The 15,953-nt window shown below is 46.6% G+C and overlaps 1 protein-coding gene across 1 annotated transcript in view; it reads left to right on the top strand.

Moving 5' to 3' along the window:
* TNFAIP2 (TNF alpha induced protein 2) overlaps positions 1–15,396 on the top strand; it is a 29,824-nt gene extending 14,428 nt beyond the window's left edge. The window contains exons 4-12 of the mRNA XM_045016961.1: positions 3,085–3,199; positions 4,609–4,731; positions 5,961–6,061; positions 6,165–6,263; positions 8,031–8,157; positions 8,909–9,031; positions 11,229–11,384; positions 11,911–12,032; positions 13,072–15,396. Of these exons, the coding sequence (XP_044872896.1) occupies positions 3,085–3,199; positions 4,609–4,731; positions 5,961–6,061; positions 6,165–6,263; positions 8,031–8,157; positions 8,909–9,031; positions 11,229–11,384; positions 11,911–12,032; positions 13,072–13,213 (1,108 nt within the window). The 3' untranslated portion in view covers positions 13,214–15,396. The remainder of the gene's footprint in view (positions 1–3,084; positions 3,200–4,608; positions 4,732–5,960; positions 6,062–6,164; positions 6,264–8,030; positions 8,158–8,908; positions 9,032–11,228; positions 11,385–11,910; positions 12,033–13,071) is intronic.
* Positions 15,397–15,953: the final 557 nt, after the last annotated feature.

The following is a 15,953-nucleotide window of genomic DNA, read 5'->3' as shown; positions in this document are numbered from 1 at the left end:
ACTAATGTAAATCTGCATTGCTCCACTGGCTCCAAAGATGCCCACGTATTTATGTGCAAGTTGGCTTTGCTCCACTGGTGTCAAGTACATGGCTGATTTTTGGAATCAATGGTGCTATGCTGATTTACCCCAGCTTGAGGACCTGGCCTGAAATCAACACCTGCAGTTTATGCTAATCCTCTGGGGAGGATTTTTCACTTCCCCTCGGAGTGCCACAACAGCAATCCTTCAGCCCAGTGGAGCTGGAAGGGAGTCCAGTCCATTGCTGCCCCTCTTTAATCAAATAGCTCACAGCTCCCTGTCCCGATCACCCCTCCAGCTGTGTGACTGAACTCTTCCAGATGCTCCTTCTCCACCCCAGGCACCTCCTGCTGGGGAAGTGAAGGACCGTTTTCCCTTGTGGCCCCTCATTCAACTGCAGGTCTGTGCTCCTGAGAAACATGATGTGAAGTCATCTGGGAGGGCGGAGTACGTTTCTTAGGCATTACCCGCAATCCCTGTGTACCTCAGAGGGTGTGTGTACACTGCAGCTGGGAGTAATGCCCAGCTCGGGTAGACACACATGGTCTAGCTCTGCTCGAACTAGCACCCAAAAGTAGCAGTGAGGCCGCAGCAGTGTGGGCGGAGGCTCGGATTAGCTGCCTGAGTACAATCCCCCCTGGCCCTGGGGGTACTGCTCAGGCAGCTAGCCCGTGCCACCCTGGCCCCGGTGCTATTTTTAGCATGCTAGCTTGAACACAGCTTGTGTGTGTATGTCTACCCACACTGGAAATCACATCATGCAGCTGCTTAGTAGACACCCCCTGAGTTAGGAGAGCAAGGAATGGAACCCAAATCCAGCAGAGCATTAGCCAAAGGACTGTTACTGGGCTAAACTGCCACATGTTTTGTAAAACTGAACTCCTCCGAAGTACTAGACAAACCAGTTGCTCTGCTGTTAGATACGTTTTGTGAAGAAGTCGTGTTTCTTATCACAAACTGTAAATACAAAAGCTGTGTTACTTTATTTTAAAACCCTGAAGTATTTTTTTTTCCTAAGTGCTGCTTTGCTGTAAGATGGATTGACTTGAGGTTGATTTTAGAATTTCTTCAAAAGCGCTGCTGCACTCGGGGTAGAAACATTGATCGGCTAGTCATGTTTTAACTACTTTTCATAAGGAGCAACACGTGATGAAATTGGTATTGCTAAATATGGATGTGAGAGTTTGCAGAGACCTTCCCTTAGACTGCAGAGACTGTCAGTGTTTCATACCCAGACTAACCTACTTCCTATGTTAAACACGCACTGTGCAGTGGGGGAGGGTACATGCACAAGGCACGCACCTGCCACTGGTAAATGAGGATACGTGATGTCGCTGGGCATTTCATAGGAGACCACAGGACATGTACACCAGGGATGAATTTACCCCAGTAGGTTGAAATTCTAAAAGCAAGTCCGTTTTTCCATACACAAAAACCTCAGTGTCCTATCACTGAGTGACTTTATTTGAATATATGGAGATTTCCTCTGTGAAAGATTCTCCGCAAACCATGCTTCTCATCTAACAGCCTGAGTGAAACGTAGCGGTCACCTCTAGCAGAGGGCAGGCTTCTGGCCCAGAGCCTGAGCTCATTCTAAGGAGTGCTCAGAGCAGCTGAGCAGAAGGAAGGTGTACACAGTTGGCCTTAAAGTCGTCATTGTGCCTCCCCTATCACCCATGATTCTGGGCACTGGTTGCTCCCCTCACAAAACAGGTTTAAGTTAGTTGCCTGTGGCCCCAAGGGGCCACTTCACCTGTCAGGGAACAGCAGAGTGGAGAGAATCCTTGGCCAGGCCTCCTGCAGCAGGCAATAGGAGGTACAGCAGTGATTCATGTTGCCTCAGGTTTCCCTTGCACTGGGTGAATCCTCCTGCAGCTGGCTATACAAGTTTTACGGCCACTTTGCACCAGGGAAGCAGCACAGCTCTGATCCCTAGACATTTAAAGGCACAGCGCACAGGGGAGGAAAGAACAATGACATAGATACACATACCATGCAAGCCTCCCTCAGCGTATTGCATTCAGAAAAGTTCTAGCATAAGCCAAAACGTGTGGCTTTGTTTTGAAAACCGATTGGGTGGTTTCAGGAGTAATTTGGGAGGGGCGAATCAGCAAATGTTGTTTCAATGCTCCAGCCCAGTAGATTAGGGTAGGATTATCTAGAACCCTGGCTATTTTCTTACACAAATACCCTGTGAAGGATAACCAGTAGAGCTGAGTGAATGTTTTTGACTGAACTTTTTTCAACAAAAAAAATGCAGATTCCGCTCCTTGGCCATCTTCCCCCACTAAACTGGGCCTGGCACAGCACTACTGCTGCTAAAGATCTGGCAACAAGTTTCTGAAGTTGTAGAAAAGCAGCCCATGTATTGTTGCTAGTAGTACAATGTGATATTTGTGAAGTGATGGTTCATCTATAAATGTGGATGTTGGGTAATCACTAACATTGCTCATTGCAGTGCAAAACCTGCCCTCAGTGTAAGTCTCCTTTGAGGCTGATGGAGTGATTCCACATTGACAGCAGGGTAGCAGTTGATTTCTGTCCCCATGTCAAGCCATCAGTCCTCCCTTCAATAGGCATTTCACAGAAAGAACAGCAGGAGGATACGAGACATTGAAATTCTAAAAACAACTGCTTGTCCAAAGTTCCTTTAGTCACTACAACCCAGTGTCCCATCAGATAATTCAGCTATTGAAGGAGGAAGGGTTTCCTTTATTTTCATTGTTTTGAATTCTTCCTTTCCCACCAGAACTCAGCTGCGGGTACAAAACTCAACTCCTGGTTCCTGTTAGGCTAGAACACTTCTGCACTGTTTAAATTCCCACAGCAAGCTGTGCAGTGTCCATTATTGTTTAGTGGCACGAACAAACTATAACTGGAGACTTGGGCTACAAAGCCTGGGTGCTGTCTCCTTTCCTCCAAGGCCTGCCTGGGTTTAAGGGCAACACCCATTTTTACATCTGGTTTTCACTAATTTCTTTAGCAATGTTAGATTTATGTAAACCAACTGTCTTCAATTACACTGACTCTACGAAATGTGATTGCTTGGCTTTTTCATTCCAGTGACATAAGAAAAAATTCCATTTTAGTGAAAGAGTTGGATGAAGCCAAACTGGGGAGCCTGTTGCCACCCAAAATGATCAAACAGCTTGAAGTTAAATACCTGTTTAATGAAGCGGTGAGAATCTGTTCATTCCTTTCTTACCTTTATTTCTGTGACATGCCTTAGTGAAGCTTTATTTTGTCCAGGGCACAGTTACTGTGCATTGCTCTGCTCCTTGCATCATTTTACATACCCTTCAAGATCAGACATGTCAGCTCAACCTTGCTAAGCGGGAAGGAAATGAATCATGTTCTCTCTTGCACAATGATCTACATAACAAAATGCTGTTGTCTTCATGCTCAGCCCAGCCTACTAGCCTTGCGGGCTGCATGGCTGTTTACACAAGAAAAACAATTATTCTATCCCTGGAAGCCTTACCCTAAGAGGGACTAAACAGTCAAAGATTTTTTTGGACCCAGTTTTAAGTAAAGCATGCAGAGAGGGCTCAGTTCTCCTCTCCTAGCTAGGTATGTCCAGTGTAGCTCTAGTGGCATTACTCCTGACTTACATGCTGTTGTCAGAGGAGACTCATACCCAAAGCTTTTGTGAAAGCAGGTTGGGTGCATGCAAAGGGGTGCAACTGTGCAGGCCTGCTTTTTGAAAATCTAGCCCTTAACTGTACCGAAGAATCTTGGCAGAAATGGCAGAGAGGCTGTTAGTCTTGGGTTGCTCTCCCTCTTTCCCCCCCAAAAAAGCCCACAAGTGGTGACCATTCTAGTAATCAGTACTTAGAACCTTGTGATCAGGCTAGAATTCTTGGAGACTTGTAAGTAGAGAGGAAGTTCAGTCTATAATCCCTTCCAGATGTGAGCTGGGACAGGCAAGTTGTTGAGCAAACAGAACGCAGCAGTAGTCTCTCGGTGTTAATTACCGTATGTGCTGTGCGGCTCTGCAGTTATCCATGTCAGGAGCAGGAAGGGTCAGCGCTGAGAAGCAGCCACTATATGCAGCATGCTTCTCCTCCCAACCTGGCAGCTAGTCAGGTGGAGATGTGCCCAGAAGACCGTGCTGCTTTTTGAAGCATTATCTTCTGTGCTCTGGCTGGTAGAGGAGCCACAAGGGAGATTGAACAGCACCCAAAGCACTGGAGCTTCCATTTCCCATTCTCCTGGGAATTGGGGGCAATATCCTGTACACCTTCCAAGCCTCTCCCTGAGGAAACGTTAATTGGGAACACTGAAATGAGCCTCAGGTTACAAGAACTCTGGATGCCCTCCCCTGAGCTAAGCACAGGAGGGTACAATATGGTCATGAATAAAGACTGGGCCCTATGGGTATAGGGTTTTTACACGCATCTCTCAGACGGTAGCTTGTAACTGGCAGAGAGCAGAGTTTCAAGTTCCTAGCAGGGATTGATGTAAAATTCCGTTAGGCTAGACAAGTTACATGACTGAGCAGTAAAATGTAGTCCACAAACCGTGAGCACTAAAAACCATGTACATGGGCTGTGGTAAATGTTGTTTCTTTTCCTTCATTCTGTCAAGGCTTCTATCAAGAACTGGCTGGCCAAGAGTTTAGAAATGGAAGTAAAGAGGTGGACAGAAGAGAAAGAACCGGAAGAACTGGATGGACATTTTCATAGTGAATTAGCCATAGATGTCATCCAGGTAACAAATACACTGAAGTGCCTTGTTTTACTTGACCTAGGATATATTGAAAAATAAATAACTGTCGTGCAAGTATTAGGATTTGAAACCAAGTACAATCCATTCAAGAAGCTCTAGATATCCACATAAAGGGAAGACGGTGTAATGGTATGGAAAAATCTCTCTAGGTATTTGACATCGCCATAGTAACTGTGCACTTCCTAACTATCAATGGATTTTATCCTCAACACCCCTGTGAGGTAGGCCAGTGCTGTTATCCCCATTTGACTGATGGGGAATGGAGGTACAGGGAAACTAAGTGAGTTGGCCTAGGTCACAGAGGCAGGCTATACCAGAGCAGGGAATTGAACCCAGTTCTCCCACAGCGCAGGCCAATGTCTTATCCGCTAGGCCTGCCTCAGTCAGAGTGTATGGGCTGATTGCATGGGTGGTTATTCATTAGGGACTAGCAGGTCCCTCTGTTCTGCAGTCCTGGGAAACTCCCCTTCCCCACACCTCAAACATGTTAAGGGGGAAAATCCTGCCCTTGTTTGACCTGACAAAAGGGGAATGCATGTGTGTAACCAAAACTGAACCAGTAGGACCTCTTGTACACAAATGAACAAAATGGCAGTTATTTGTTGAGGAACTTGGCTGAGTTTCAGGTTGTGTTAGACAAATCAGTTCTTTTCCTTCATCTTTTCTTGGGTAGGACTCTTTCTCCCTGCCCAGAGATTAGAAGACATTTTTCAAAAAGTGTGTGTGTATTTTTATATATATAAAATCATTTGACACTATGTTCACACTTTTTCTTCCTCTGAATTCCTGTTTAGTTTCTCCTTCATTTATGTTCCTGATTGAAATCAGAGGGTGGAAATATTGCACTAGTGTCCAAAATAAATACAGTTCCATTGCTTATTCCCAGGACAGACAGTGTTGTCCAGCAGCTAGGACCCTGTGCTGGGACTCTGGAGAGACCAGCATTCTGTTCCATGCTCTGTTGTGTGACTTTGGACAAGTCACGACACTTCTCCACATTCTTTAGTTATAGGCAGCCAACACAGGCAGTTGCCATTGGCTCTTGCTTTGTGTTTGTACAGTGCCTAGCACATTGATCACTACTCTTCTAACACCAATGACTAATAAGAAATCAGCATCAGCCATCTTAGCAACTCTCCTGTGGGTTTTTTTTGCAGGGGAGGGTTGTTGTAGAAATTTGAAGTTGACAGTTGTTCAATTTTATGTCTTAGACTATTCATGGAGGACAAAAGCGAGCTGCAGAAATTACACCTGAACTGGGCAAACAACTGTCCATTGTACTGTTGGTGGAGCTGTCAACATTTTTGAAAAGGTAGAGTAACAATCTGTTGCAGGAAACAGCTTCCTACGTGCAACGTTGACATCCAGTTGCAAAGTTACTGATCCTGATTTCTTCTTTCAATCTCTCTCTTTAGCTACCAGAAGGCCTTAGAAGAATTTAAAGAGAAAAACAAGCAGCACAGCTATTTCAAGGCTACAATAATTGCAAATATTAACAACTGCATGAATTTTAGGTAAGCGTCACAATGAACATGCTTAACTTATTGTTTTGTAATCAATCCGGGTGACATTAGCTTGTGGTGGTAAAGAGCATTACAGCAGCAAACGCACGGAAATCTTTAATTGTATTTAATATTTACATACTGATTTAAAGAGAGAAGCTACAGTGTAACTTCCAGTATCTAATATCCAGAAAGCTTAATCAAATATTTACATTATATACTTGTCACTCTTATTATTTAGCTAGTGTAAATCAGCATAGCTCCAGGGAAGTTATTCATATGTCATTTTAGAGCAGCTGAGAACCCCACCCAAAGATTTTCAGCTACTATGACAATCCTATTATTCCAGATTTCAACTGTTCCTCTTGAGTGCAAGTTCTGGCAACATAGGGGTCATGGAATCAGGATACCAGGGTTTCATTCTTTGTTCCTACACTGATTGATCATGGACAAGTCACCTAGTCTCCAAGTGCCCATCTGTAGAACAGATATGCACTTGGGGTAAAAGAAAAGTGCCATTTGATTATTTAGGAACAAGCAGTTTCATTCCATTAGGACAGTTTCCACAACTGCATTTTTCCTTTTATCCAAGCTGTGCATCATTAAATAATTTTGCTACAAAACTAAGGTACCCTCTGGCTGTCCTAATAGAGGGGAGATATTATCTATTATTTTCATGAAATAATGGAAAAACAATAGACTGAATCCTGCGTGAGAGGTCAGAGCCTGAGTCCAACTGTTCAAAAGGCACAAGGCCATAGGCACAGAGTTTCTATTCTGCTGGGGGATGCCGCCCCTGGCTCCGCCCAGGCCTTCCCCTACTCCACCCCTTCCACCAATGCCCCACCCCCACCCTGCTTCTTACCACCCCTGCTCCGCCCCTGCCCTTCTTCCCGCCCAGTTCCACCCCCTCCCCAAGCGCACTGCACCCTCGCTCCTCTCCCCTCCCCCCCCCAGCATCTTCTGATGCCGCGAAACAGCTGATCTCTGGCAGGCGGGAGGTGCTGGGAGCGATGGGGAGGCAGTGATCCGTGGAGCTGCAGGTGGACAGGAGACACGGGGGGAGGGAGAGGTGTTGATGGGGGGGCTGCCAGGGGGTGCAAAGCCCTCCCCATTTTTTTCCCATGGGTGCTTCAGCCCCAGAGCACCCACGGAGTCAGCGCCTATGCACAAGGCTGAGGAACTGAATCCTACAGCCCAGCCTGTAGTAGCCAGTGTCCACCAGGGCCATAGGAAGGAGCATCAGATATTGCCTGTTGCCACTCATTTCATGAGGGTTTGAGTCCATGTATCTGCACTGTGTGCCCTGTGAACCTGCTACAGCTCAGCTCACCCAAAACTTCATTCCTGCACTCCTGTGCCAAGAACTGCCATCAAGCTGGCAAGGGGGTATGGAGTTCCTGCAGCGCCTGGGGATGTAGCAGGGGATGTTCTTTCCACTGCAGTTTGGCCTTTACCGGGGCAATGGCAGGGCTATTTGGATCTGCCCTTTTATCACTGCATATGTGAATGGCAATTTACATGCACCTCCAATAACAGAACAATTGCCAGACAGACAAATTAAAATGTCATCGTCATGTAATCAGTATCCCTCCCACTAACACTGACCATCACTTCTACTCTTAGACATAGAAGCCACTCAGAATTCTAGTTTGCTTTTTGGGTAGTGACCAAAACTTGATGTCCTGGTGCTAGGTTCCATTTTCTGACCTATTAAAATGTGTCTCCCACTAGCGTTCCTATTTTGTGTAACAAATCTATCCCTGCATCTTGTTTCAGAGACCACACGGAGAAAACCACACCATCAGCACAAGACAGCACGAGATTAAAAATACTTGGTGCACTTAGTGAAATAGAGAACATTGGCTATGATGTACTGCTTCAAGATTTGTTTCTGGAGTTAAAGGTAACCTGTGTGTATTACATGAATAAATACCAAGCATATAGGGATGTAATTGTATCATATGAAATATTCCTGTAGAGGAAAAGTCTAATGTTACTGATTTGGGACAAAAAAGTAGGTTCCACATAATTTTCCCAGAATTCTTCTTTTGGGGGGTAAGGGGGGTTAAACACATAGCAACCCAATGTTCCAGGGTTTATACTGCACATCGTAGTATCTGATCACGTTTCTTCGCTGAGGTCATCATCATGCTGTCTTTATCAAAGCAATGAATATACACTTCAGGTAGATTGATTTAACTGAATGGGAAGTTTACAGTCTAAAGAAAAATCTGATCTTTTCTCATCTATTAGAGAGGGGCCCCAAGCCAAATCCCACAATCTGTCACACCCAAACTTGGGAAAAGATCAGAGCCAGATCTGAACTTTAAGTCTCAGCCCCAACCTTCATTATTTAAAACTCAATTGGTTCCCATTGTTTTATTCCTCAATTAGGGTGACCAGATGTCCCGATTTTTATAGGGACAGTCCCAATCTTTGGGTCTTTTTCTTATATAGGCTCCTATTATCCCCCACCCTCTGTCCCGATTTTTCACACTTGCTGTCTGGTCACCCTATCCTCCATTCACCCCTTCTCCTTTAGCAGGCCATCTTTAATTTCTTTGTACAGCACCATGCACACCTGTTGTATAAAATGTACATATTTGCATTTAGACTTTGCTTTGTAGAAGCTGAACAGCATGTTCTTTCCTCAGCCTATTTTTAGAAAGTTCACCCAAAGTAAATGGCTTTCGTGCAGTGAAACGATGAATGAAATCATTCAGGCCACCAGCAACCACCTTTCAGAATTCAAGACTCTCCACGACCCCTTTTATCAGGTAAGGTCAAAGGGAGACATTGAAAGAATTCTAGGGAATCCAAGCTTGGCTTGTCGGCTAGGGACCATTCTGATGCTCAGCTATATGGACCCACCTCAGTTTGGCAAGGGGACTGGGTGTGCATGTTGGCAAGTGCCAGCTTAACCCCATTTAAACTGGTGAGTTTTCACACTTGCAAATCCCATTCCCAAGGAGGGGTTTCCATTACTGTGCAGATTACCTAAATCATCCCAATGGCCAACATCAACTCCTATCCATCAAAGCCAGATTCACATACCTCCTTCTGACCCTGGTTTCTTCAGCATGATGGCCAAACACATTGAAGCCTTTCTAATGTTCAGGCAGCTTTTCAGAATAAGGCTTTATCTACATCAAGGATCTGGGCTGTTGGTCCTCCAGCCCCAGCATGGCTGCACATGTGCAAATTAGTTTATGGTGGCTTTGATAATCCTAAGTATTTGCAGGGGTGGTTGCAACGGGTGCCAATCCCAAGAACAGGCCACATCTAGATGTTGTGATTTGCAGTGCAAGCTTCTATCCTCAGCCACATCCAAGGCGATTTTAAATGTCCATGTCCATATTTCTTGTGGTTATACAGCAAGTCTCAAATAGACAATGTAAAGTCCCCATGTAAGAATTCTGTTTCCTGCTTTCGTCTCTCTAATAATCTGAACAAATTCAGTAATATATGTAATCAAATAGGGGACCAGGAGGAGCTGAGGCAGATTCCTGTTTCCCTGTGATATTTCTATCTCTCGTGCATCACTCGTTCCCAGTAGGAACTCCCCATTCTGGGAAAGAGCCAATTCCCAGACATCATGTGCTTTGCTTACGAGGGGCTGGGAGGCTTTGTGCACTGGGTAGAACAGGACTCCAGATCAGCCAGTAATAAGGAGATGAGCGAGTACTTCAGAACTAATGAGAATCCAGCATGGCTGTCCAGGTGTAACTGAGGGCAGGAATTTGGCACACCGTGTTTTAGCATTGGGACCATATTGCCATTGATCCACATGTACAAACAGGGGCTTAATGCTATTTAAAGGTGTCCCAAACAAAAATTTGAAACAGACCCCCACCCTTTCCCTGAGCTCACCTATGCTAGCCCAGGCCATCCTCCCGTCCCCTGGTGAATGTCCCCTCCATTCCCTCTTTCCTCCCCTAACTCACCCAGCTCCAAGACTGCTCTTGCTATGTTCCTTGATGGCTGGCCTTGGAAAGAGGCTGCACATCTGTGAGTCCTCTGGTGAGTGGGCAGGAGCTGTTACCTTCTCCAGGTATTCACCTCCTGCATCAGCTCCACCAGGGGCAACTATGGAACTTGGGGCTGGGCGCAACTGAAAAGAAATTGCCCAAGGTTGTCCCCTCCATGACAGCAGTGGGAGCAAGTCTGTTAGAGGTGGGGGAGGATTGTCCCTCTGTTGCTACTCTTTGGAACCGTCTGAGGCTCTGCCCATTCCCTGCCCGTGCCTCCTGTCAAGTCAAAGGCAGGGGCGGCTCTACAAATTTGGCCGCCCCAAGCAGTCATGCCCGGGAGGCGCCCCCGAGCCGCGGGAGCAGCGGACCTCCCGCGGGCATGACTGCGGAGGGTCCGCTGGTCGCGCGGCTCGGCTGGACCTCCCGCAGCTGCGGGCGGTTCGCTGGTCCGGCGGCTCCGGTTGAGCTGCCGCAGTCATGCCTGCGGGAGGTCCAGCCGAGCCGTGGGACGAGCGAACCGTCCGCAGTCATGCCTGCGGGAGGTCCACTGGAGCCGCCGGCCGAGCGTCCCCTCCGCAGTCATGCCTGCGGCAGGTCCGCTGCTCCCGGGGCTCCGGTGGACCTCCTGCAGGCATGACTGCGGCAGGTCCGCCGGCCCAGCCTGCCGCCCCCCCGGGAAAGGGCCGCCCCAGGCGGGTGCTTGCCCCGCTGGGCTCTGGAGCCGGCCCTGGTCAAAGGCGAGTGCTTGGAGCCTCATTGTAACTCCACTTCTTCCCCAATTGCAGGGCTCAACCCCTGTGTCCCCACCCCTCACCACCACTGGACTAGGATACACAGTAGGAGGGGGCTATGGAGCCCTGTACATAAGTGCCATTGAGATAAGTGGCAACTCTATGCCAGACATCTGGCATAATCTGTAGCCCTCCCAGTGGGTTCCATGCATACGATCCTACTGAATTAACTTCCATTCTCTCTTTTTTCCCTCCCCTCCCACCCCAAACAGGGCATTATGGAGAAGATTCATGGTCACTTGGTGAGAGAATACATTGTGAGGCTAATTAAGAAGAAAGTCAGTTTGAAAACCCCAGAACTACAGCAAAACTTGTCAAATCTCATTTCAGCTCACGCCTCCCACTTGCAAAGCTTCTGCAAAGAGAAGGTTAGTGATGGCTCACCATGTCCACCTTAGAACTTAACTCCTTTCAGAAGTTCATAGGACTTTCTTCAGCCTCTAGCATTAATTCTTCAAATGCTATTTAGTTTTTACAAGTGGATGTTACACAGAAGGGGAGTTTTCTGAGGTTAGGGGCAGTTAAAGTTGGAATATATGCCCAGAGACTGAAGTTTACAAGTCTAACACTCTAGTAGCAGCAAATGAGCTGCCAAGTACGATGCTGATTTCCCACTTCCTCCTGATTACTTGCAATTGGTTCCTTTCCTGTTATGCTCAGTCTGGGCAAGGCTAAATCCAGTTTAGAATAAAGTCTCTGGAAAACTATAGGGCATCATTTCTAATTGCTGTTTGGTTCCTTCCTTTGTGCCAAACCCAATTGTGTCAAACTGGCTTAGCTGGAATCCTATTTAAACAGCGTTCCTTGGTTATGTCTCCACCCCATGCAGACAGGGTTTTGTAATCCCAGTGGACCTGTAGTAGACTGTTTACTCTGCCCACTATTTTCTGATAGGGGTCCAAGGCCACGTGGTTGGATTCTGCACTCCCAAAACTGGCTGAAATAATCAGACTTCAGGATTCAAATGGCATTAAAATAGAAGTTGCGACGCTTGCTAATACATACCCAGATATCAGGTAAGAGGTACTGAAAAATACTTGTGAACATTAATAGGAACGTCCACAGTAGTTCCATGAAGATACTTGAGTATTAGATGAAAAGTAGCTAGTTTGAGCATCAGCTTTTCTAGATCAGGTTGAAGCACTTCAAGTCCTGCTACACAGAGAGCAGAGAGCTCATCATCCATGCCAAGTGCCTAGGAGCACTGCTGCATGGTGGGTAACAACTCCCCTTTTAGCAAGGTACAGTTCAGAGATCTTGATAGGAGGTATATTTTTGTTCCTGACCTCTTTTCCAAAGTACATACAGATCCAAGTTCCATAATTCAGCTGTGCCACCACGGATTTTATAGTTTAGATTAGGTGTCCTCCACTCCACCCCCCAACATGTAATTTTTTGTGACCGTTTGGCTGGTGACCCATCAGCTAAAATAAGTTGTCTTAAGCAAGACACCATATAGAATCTACAACATTCTGAGCCAGGTATCGGGGGTAGCCATGTTAGTCTGTATCCACAAAAACAACAAGGAGTCCGGTGGCACCTTAAAGACTAATGGATTTATTCGGGCATATCTGAAGTGGGTTTTTTACCCACAAAATCTTATGCCCAAATAAATCTGTTAGTCTTTAAGGTACCACCAGACTCCTTGTTGATTCTGAGCCAGGTTTCTCCTCTTTCATGTCAACTGAAGGCAGGGGATGGTGCAGTGGTCAGGATACTAGCCTGGGATTTAGGATTATATTCCCTGCTGTGCCACAGACTTCCTGTGTAACCTTGGACAAATCACTTAGCCTCTCCATGTCTCAGTTGCAATCAACGGAATTGAGATTGAATTATTTGTATTACCGTAGTGCTTAGAAGTCTCACTCCTGGAGCAGAACCGCATTCCGCTAGGTGCTGTATAAACACAGAACAAAAAGCACTTCCCCTACCACACACGGGTGTTGTGAGGATAAGGACATTAAAGACCCTTAGGTGGTCAGATGATGGGGCCATATAAGAACCTTAGATACATACACAGAGTGGCACTAACATTGGATCTTTTCTGTTCGCTAGCAAAAAGCACGTTGCTGCCATCTTGTACATCAAGGGAAACTTGCCGAACAGTGAAGTGAGAAGCATCCTGAGCATCCTGGATGTCAGCACAAAGTTCACCACTTCCTGTGAATCTCTGTTCTCAGCTATAAAGGTTTCCTAGGCTTGATCCCTGGACCCAGCACTCATACTGTATGCAACTATTTGCTAATCTAGTAAAAGTCACAGCATGGGGCCAGGTTCAGCAAGCCTCACGCATGGGCTGTGTAGCTAACCGGTGCAGCAGCATTTCTCTACTGAAGTCCTTTTTTTTGTCATTGTAAGATTGACTCCCCTGGGGGAAGAGATTTGCTCTGTGCTTAGCTACGAAGGGATGAAATCTGATGGAGGGGTTGTGTTCTAGTTCTCTGAACAGCAAACAGAGCTCTCAAATCAGACACCGACTCCCTCTGAGGTCTCAGACAATCCCACTATGCCTCAGTTTCCCCCCTAGGTACAATAATACTCCAGTTACTTCCCGGGGCGTTGCAAGTATTACCTAGCTAACTAACTATTTAGCTAAGCTCTATAAAGCATGGCTTGTCCTCTATGGAGGAAGAGGCTCTTTGCTAACTTTTTTGGGGGGGGGGAGCGGGGGAAATTAAATGTAAAGTGATTGGGGAAAAAAATTTTCAGAGCATGCTCAGTAGACATCTGCTAGGTTTTCTTTTTAATCAGAGGCTAAGAAGCTGCATTTTCTATTAGATCAATAAGATGTGGCGAAGGGGTCAGGAAGGAACAAAGCCGGCCCTCAGGCTGGCTTGCAGGAACAGTTTGGATAAGGAAAGGTTTAAAGGGTCTCATTGAAGGTTGTGACTGCATGCATTTCAAAAAGTGAAAGTGCCTCATCATGGACAAGAGAAAAGTCACAGCATAGAAAGCTGCCGATCTTGGAACTTCGGGAGCTTTCGGCATTTTGTAAAATCCAAATTTTAATTTTTTAAAAATCTAAGTTTTGGCACCTTCCTTTTGTGAGGCTACAGCCAGCACAGTGTAAACTGATGGGCTGCTGCCCAGCTACGCAAGCCTTGCGGAAAGCACTCCCTAGCCACACCACAGCAGTCAGCCAGAGGTGGGAATTTACCACTCCTATACCCCATTCACCTCCATGAGGTGTGAATTTCTATGCCTGCGTGGCAAATTAGGATCCAGTCCTGCAAGTGCTCTGCACACAGAGCTCCCATCAGAGTTCCAGGTAGGATTGGGATTTTAAGTACTCACATTTCTGACTTCCTCCTGTTTATGTTCAGTAGTTCCCAGTGCTATAGATTAAGGGTTTCTATAGCTAATTATACATTGCACTAGCTGTTGTAGCCTAAGGCCCCAATTCAGCAAAGTACTTACCTTGCTTACATCCATAACATTCAGCAAAGCATGTGTTTCAGTTCTATTGCTTTCAATGGGATTTGAACACGTGCTTTAAGTGTTTGGGAGCCTAACTGCAACACACATTTTGTGTTCTCTTTTTGTATAAAGTCTCTCTCCCTCCCTCCCTGTCAGTTGCCCTCTATCCTGCTGTTGTGGGTCTAGAATAGGGCTGGAAATACTAATCTTTGGTATGTTTTGAAAGCAAGTTTTTGTTTTCAAGACCTGATTAATTCTCTGGCTAAAAGATTATCAAAATATCCAATTTGTTGAATCCAAGACCTTTACCCTCTGTATCAAACTGTAGAAAGCTCATCTGCAAGGAGTAGGGTGACCAGATGTCCTGATTTTATAGGGACAGTCCTGATTTTGGGGTCTCTTATATAGGCTCCTATTACCCCCACCCCGTCCCGGTTTTTCACACTTGCTGTCTCGTCATCCTAACAGGAGGATGAATAATGACTATGGAAACTGTGAAATGGTAGTTGCAGACAAAGCCTATGGGCATTAACGTCACTATAAAACCATTTTAAATGTGACCACATCTTGTATATACTGCATGTAAGCTTCTGCTTTCTAACCCTGAGGTTATATTTCCACAGGTACTTGTAGGTCATCGGTGTATTTTAGAATCCAATTTTATTTTCTCTAATTATCGTTGTATGCAATATTTATATTTAAACAGTATTAAAATTATGCTGGAAATGTAGGTGACCTCACCTCTGGTTGTGTGTATGGACTGTATATACCATATGCATGGGTAACCCTATGGTATTCCTTCAGAGATTATTCCCTTAGTACTTGCACCCTGACGAATGTTAGGGTAGGATTGCCAGTTTTCTAATTGCAGAAAATCCTGCCCCTTCTCAGAGACCCTGCCCCCCACTTACTCAATCCCTGCTTCCTCTGTTGCTCACTCTCCCCCACCTTCACTCACTCATTTTCACCAGGCTGGGTCAGGGGTGTGGGCTCTGGCTGGGGGTGCAGGCTGTGGGGTGGGGCCAGGGAAGAGGGATTTGGAGTGCAGGAGGGGGCTCGGGGCATGGGAGGGAGTGTGGGGTGCGGGTTCTGGGCAGCACTGACCTCAGCGGCCCAAGCATTTCCCAGGGATGGAGAAAGTACACGTGGCTTCCGAGAAGCGGTGGCATGTTGCTCCAGCTCCTAGACAGATGGGCAGCAGCAAGGGAGGCTCTGTGCGCTGCCCCCGCCCCCAGGCACCACCCCAAGCACTGGCTTCACAGCTCCCATTGGCCATGGTGTTCCTGGCCAAGGGGAGCTGTGGAGCTGGCAGTCAGGGCAGGGCAGGGGCAGCGCACAGAGCCCCCCTCACCACCCCTCTGCCTAGGAGCCGGAGGGACATGCTGGCCACTTCCTGGGAGCCATGCGGAGCTGGGCACAGAGCCTGCCTGCTCCACTCAGGATGGCCAACCAGACTCTTAGCAGCCCTGTCAGCTGTGCTGACTGGAGTTGCCAGCATTCCTTTTTGAGCGGATATTCCG

This window comes from Mauremys mutica, chromosome 4, assembly GCF_020497125.1.
Source record: "Mauremys mutica isolate MM-2020 ecotype Southern chromosome 4, ASM2049712v1, whole genome shotgun sequence".
Lineage (NCBI taxonomy): Eukaryota > Metazoa > Chordata > Testudines > Geoemydidae > Mauremys > Mauremys mutica.
The sequence above is the reverse complement of the archived record's forward strand: the minus strand, read 5'-3'. Positions and strand labels throughout refer to the sequence as shown.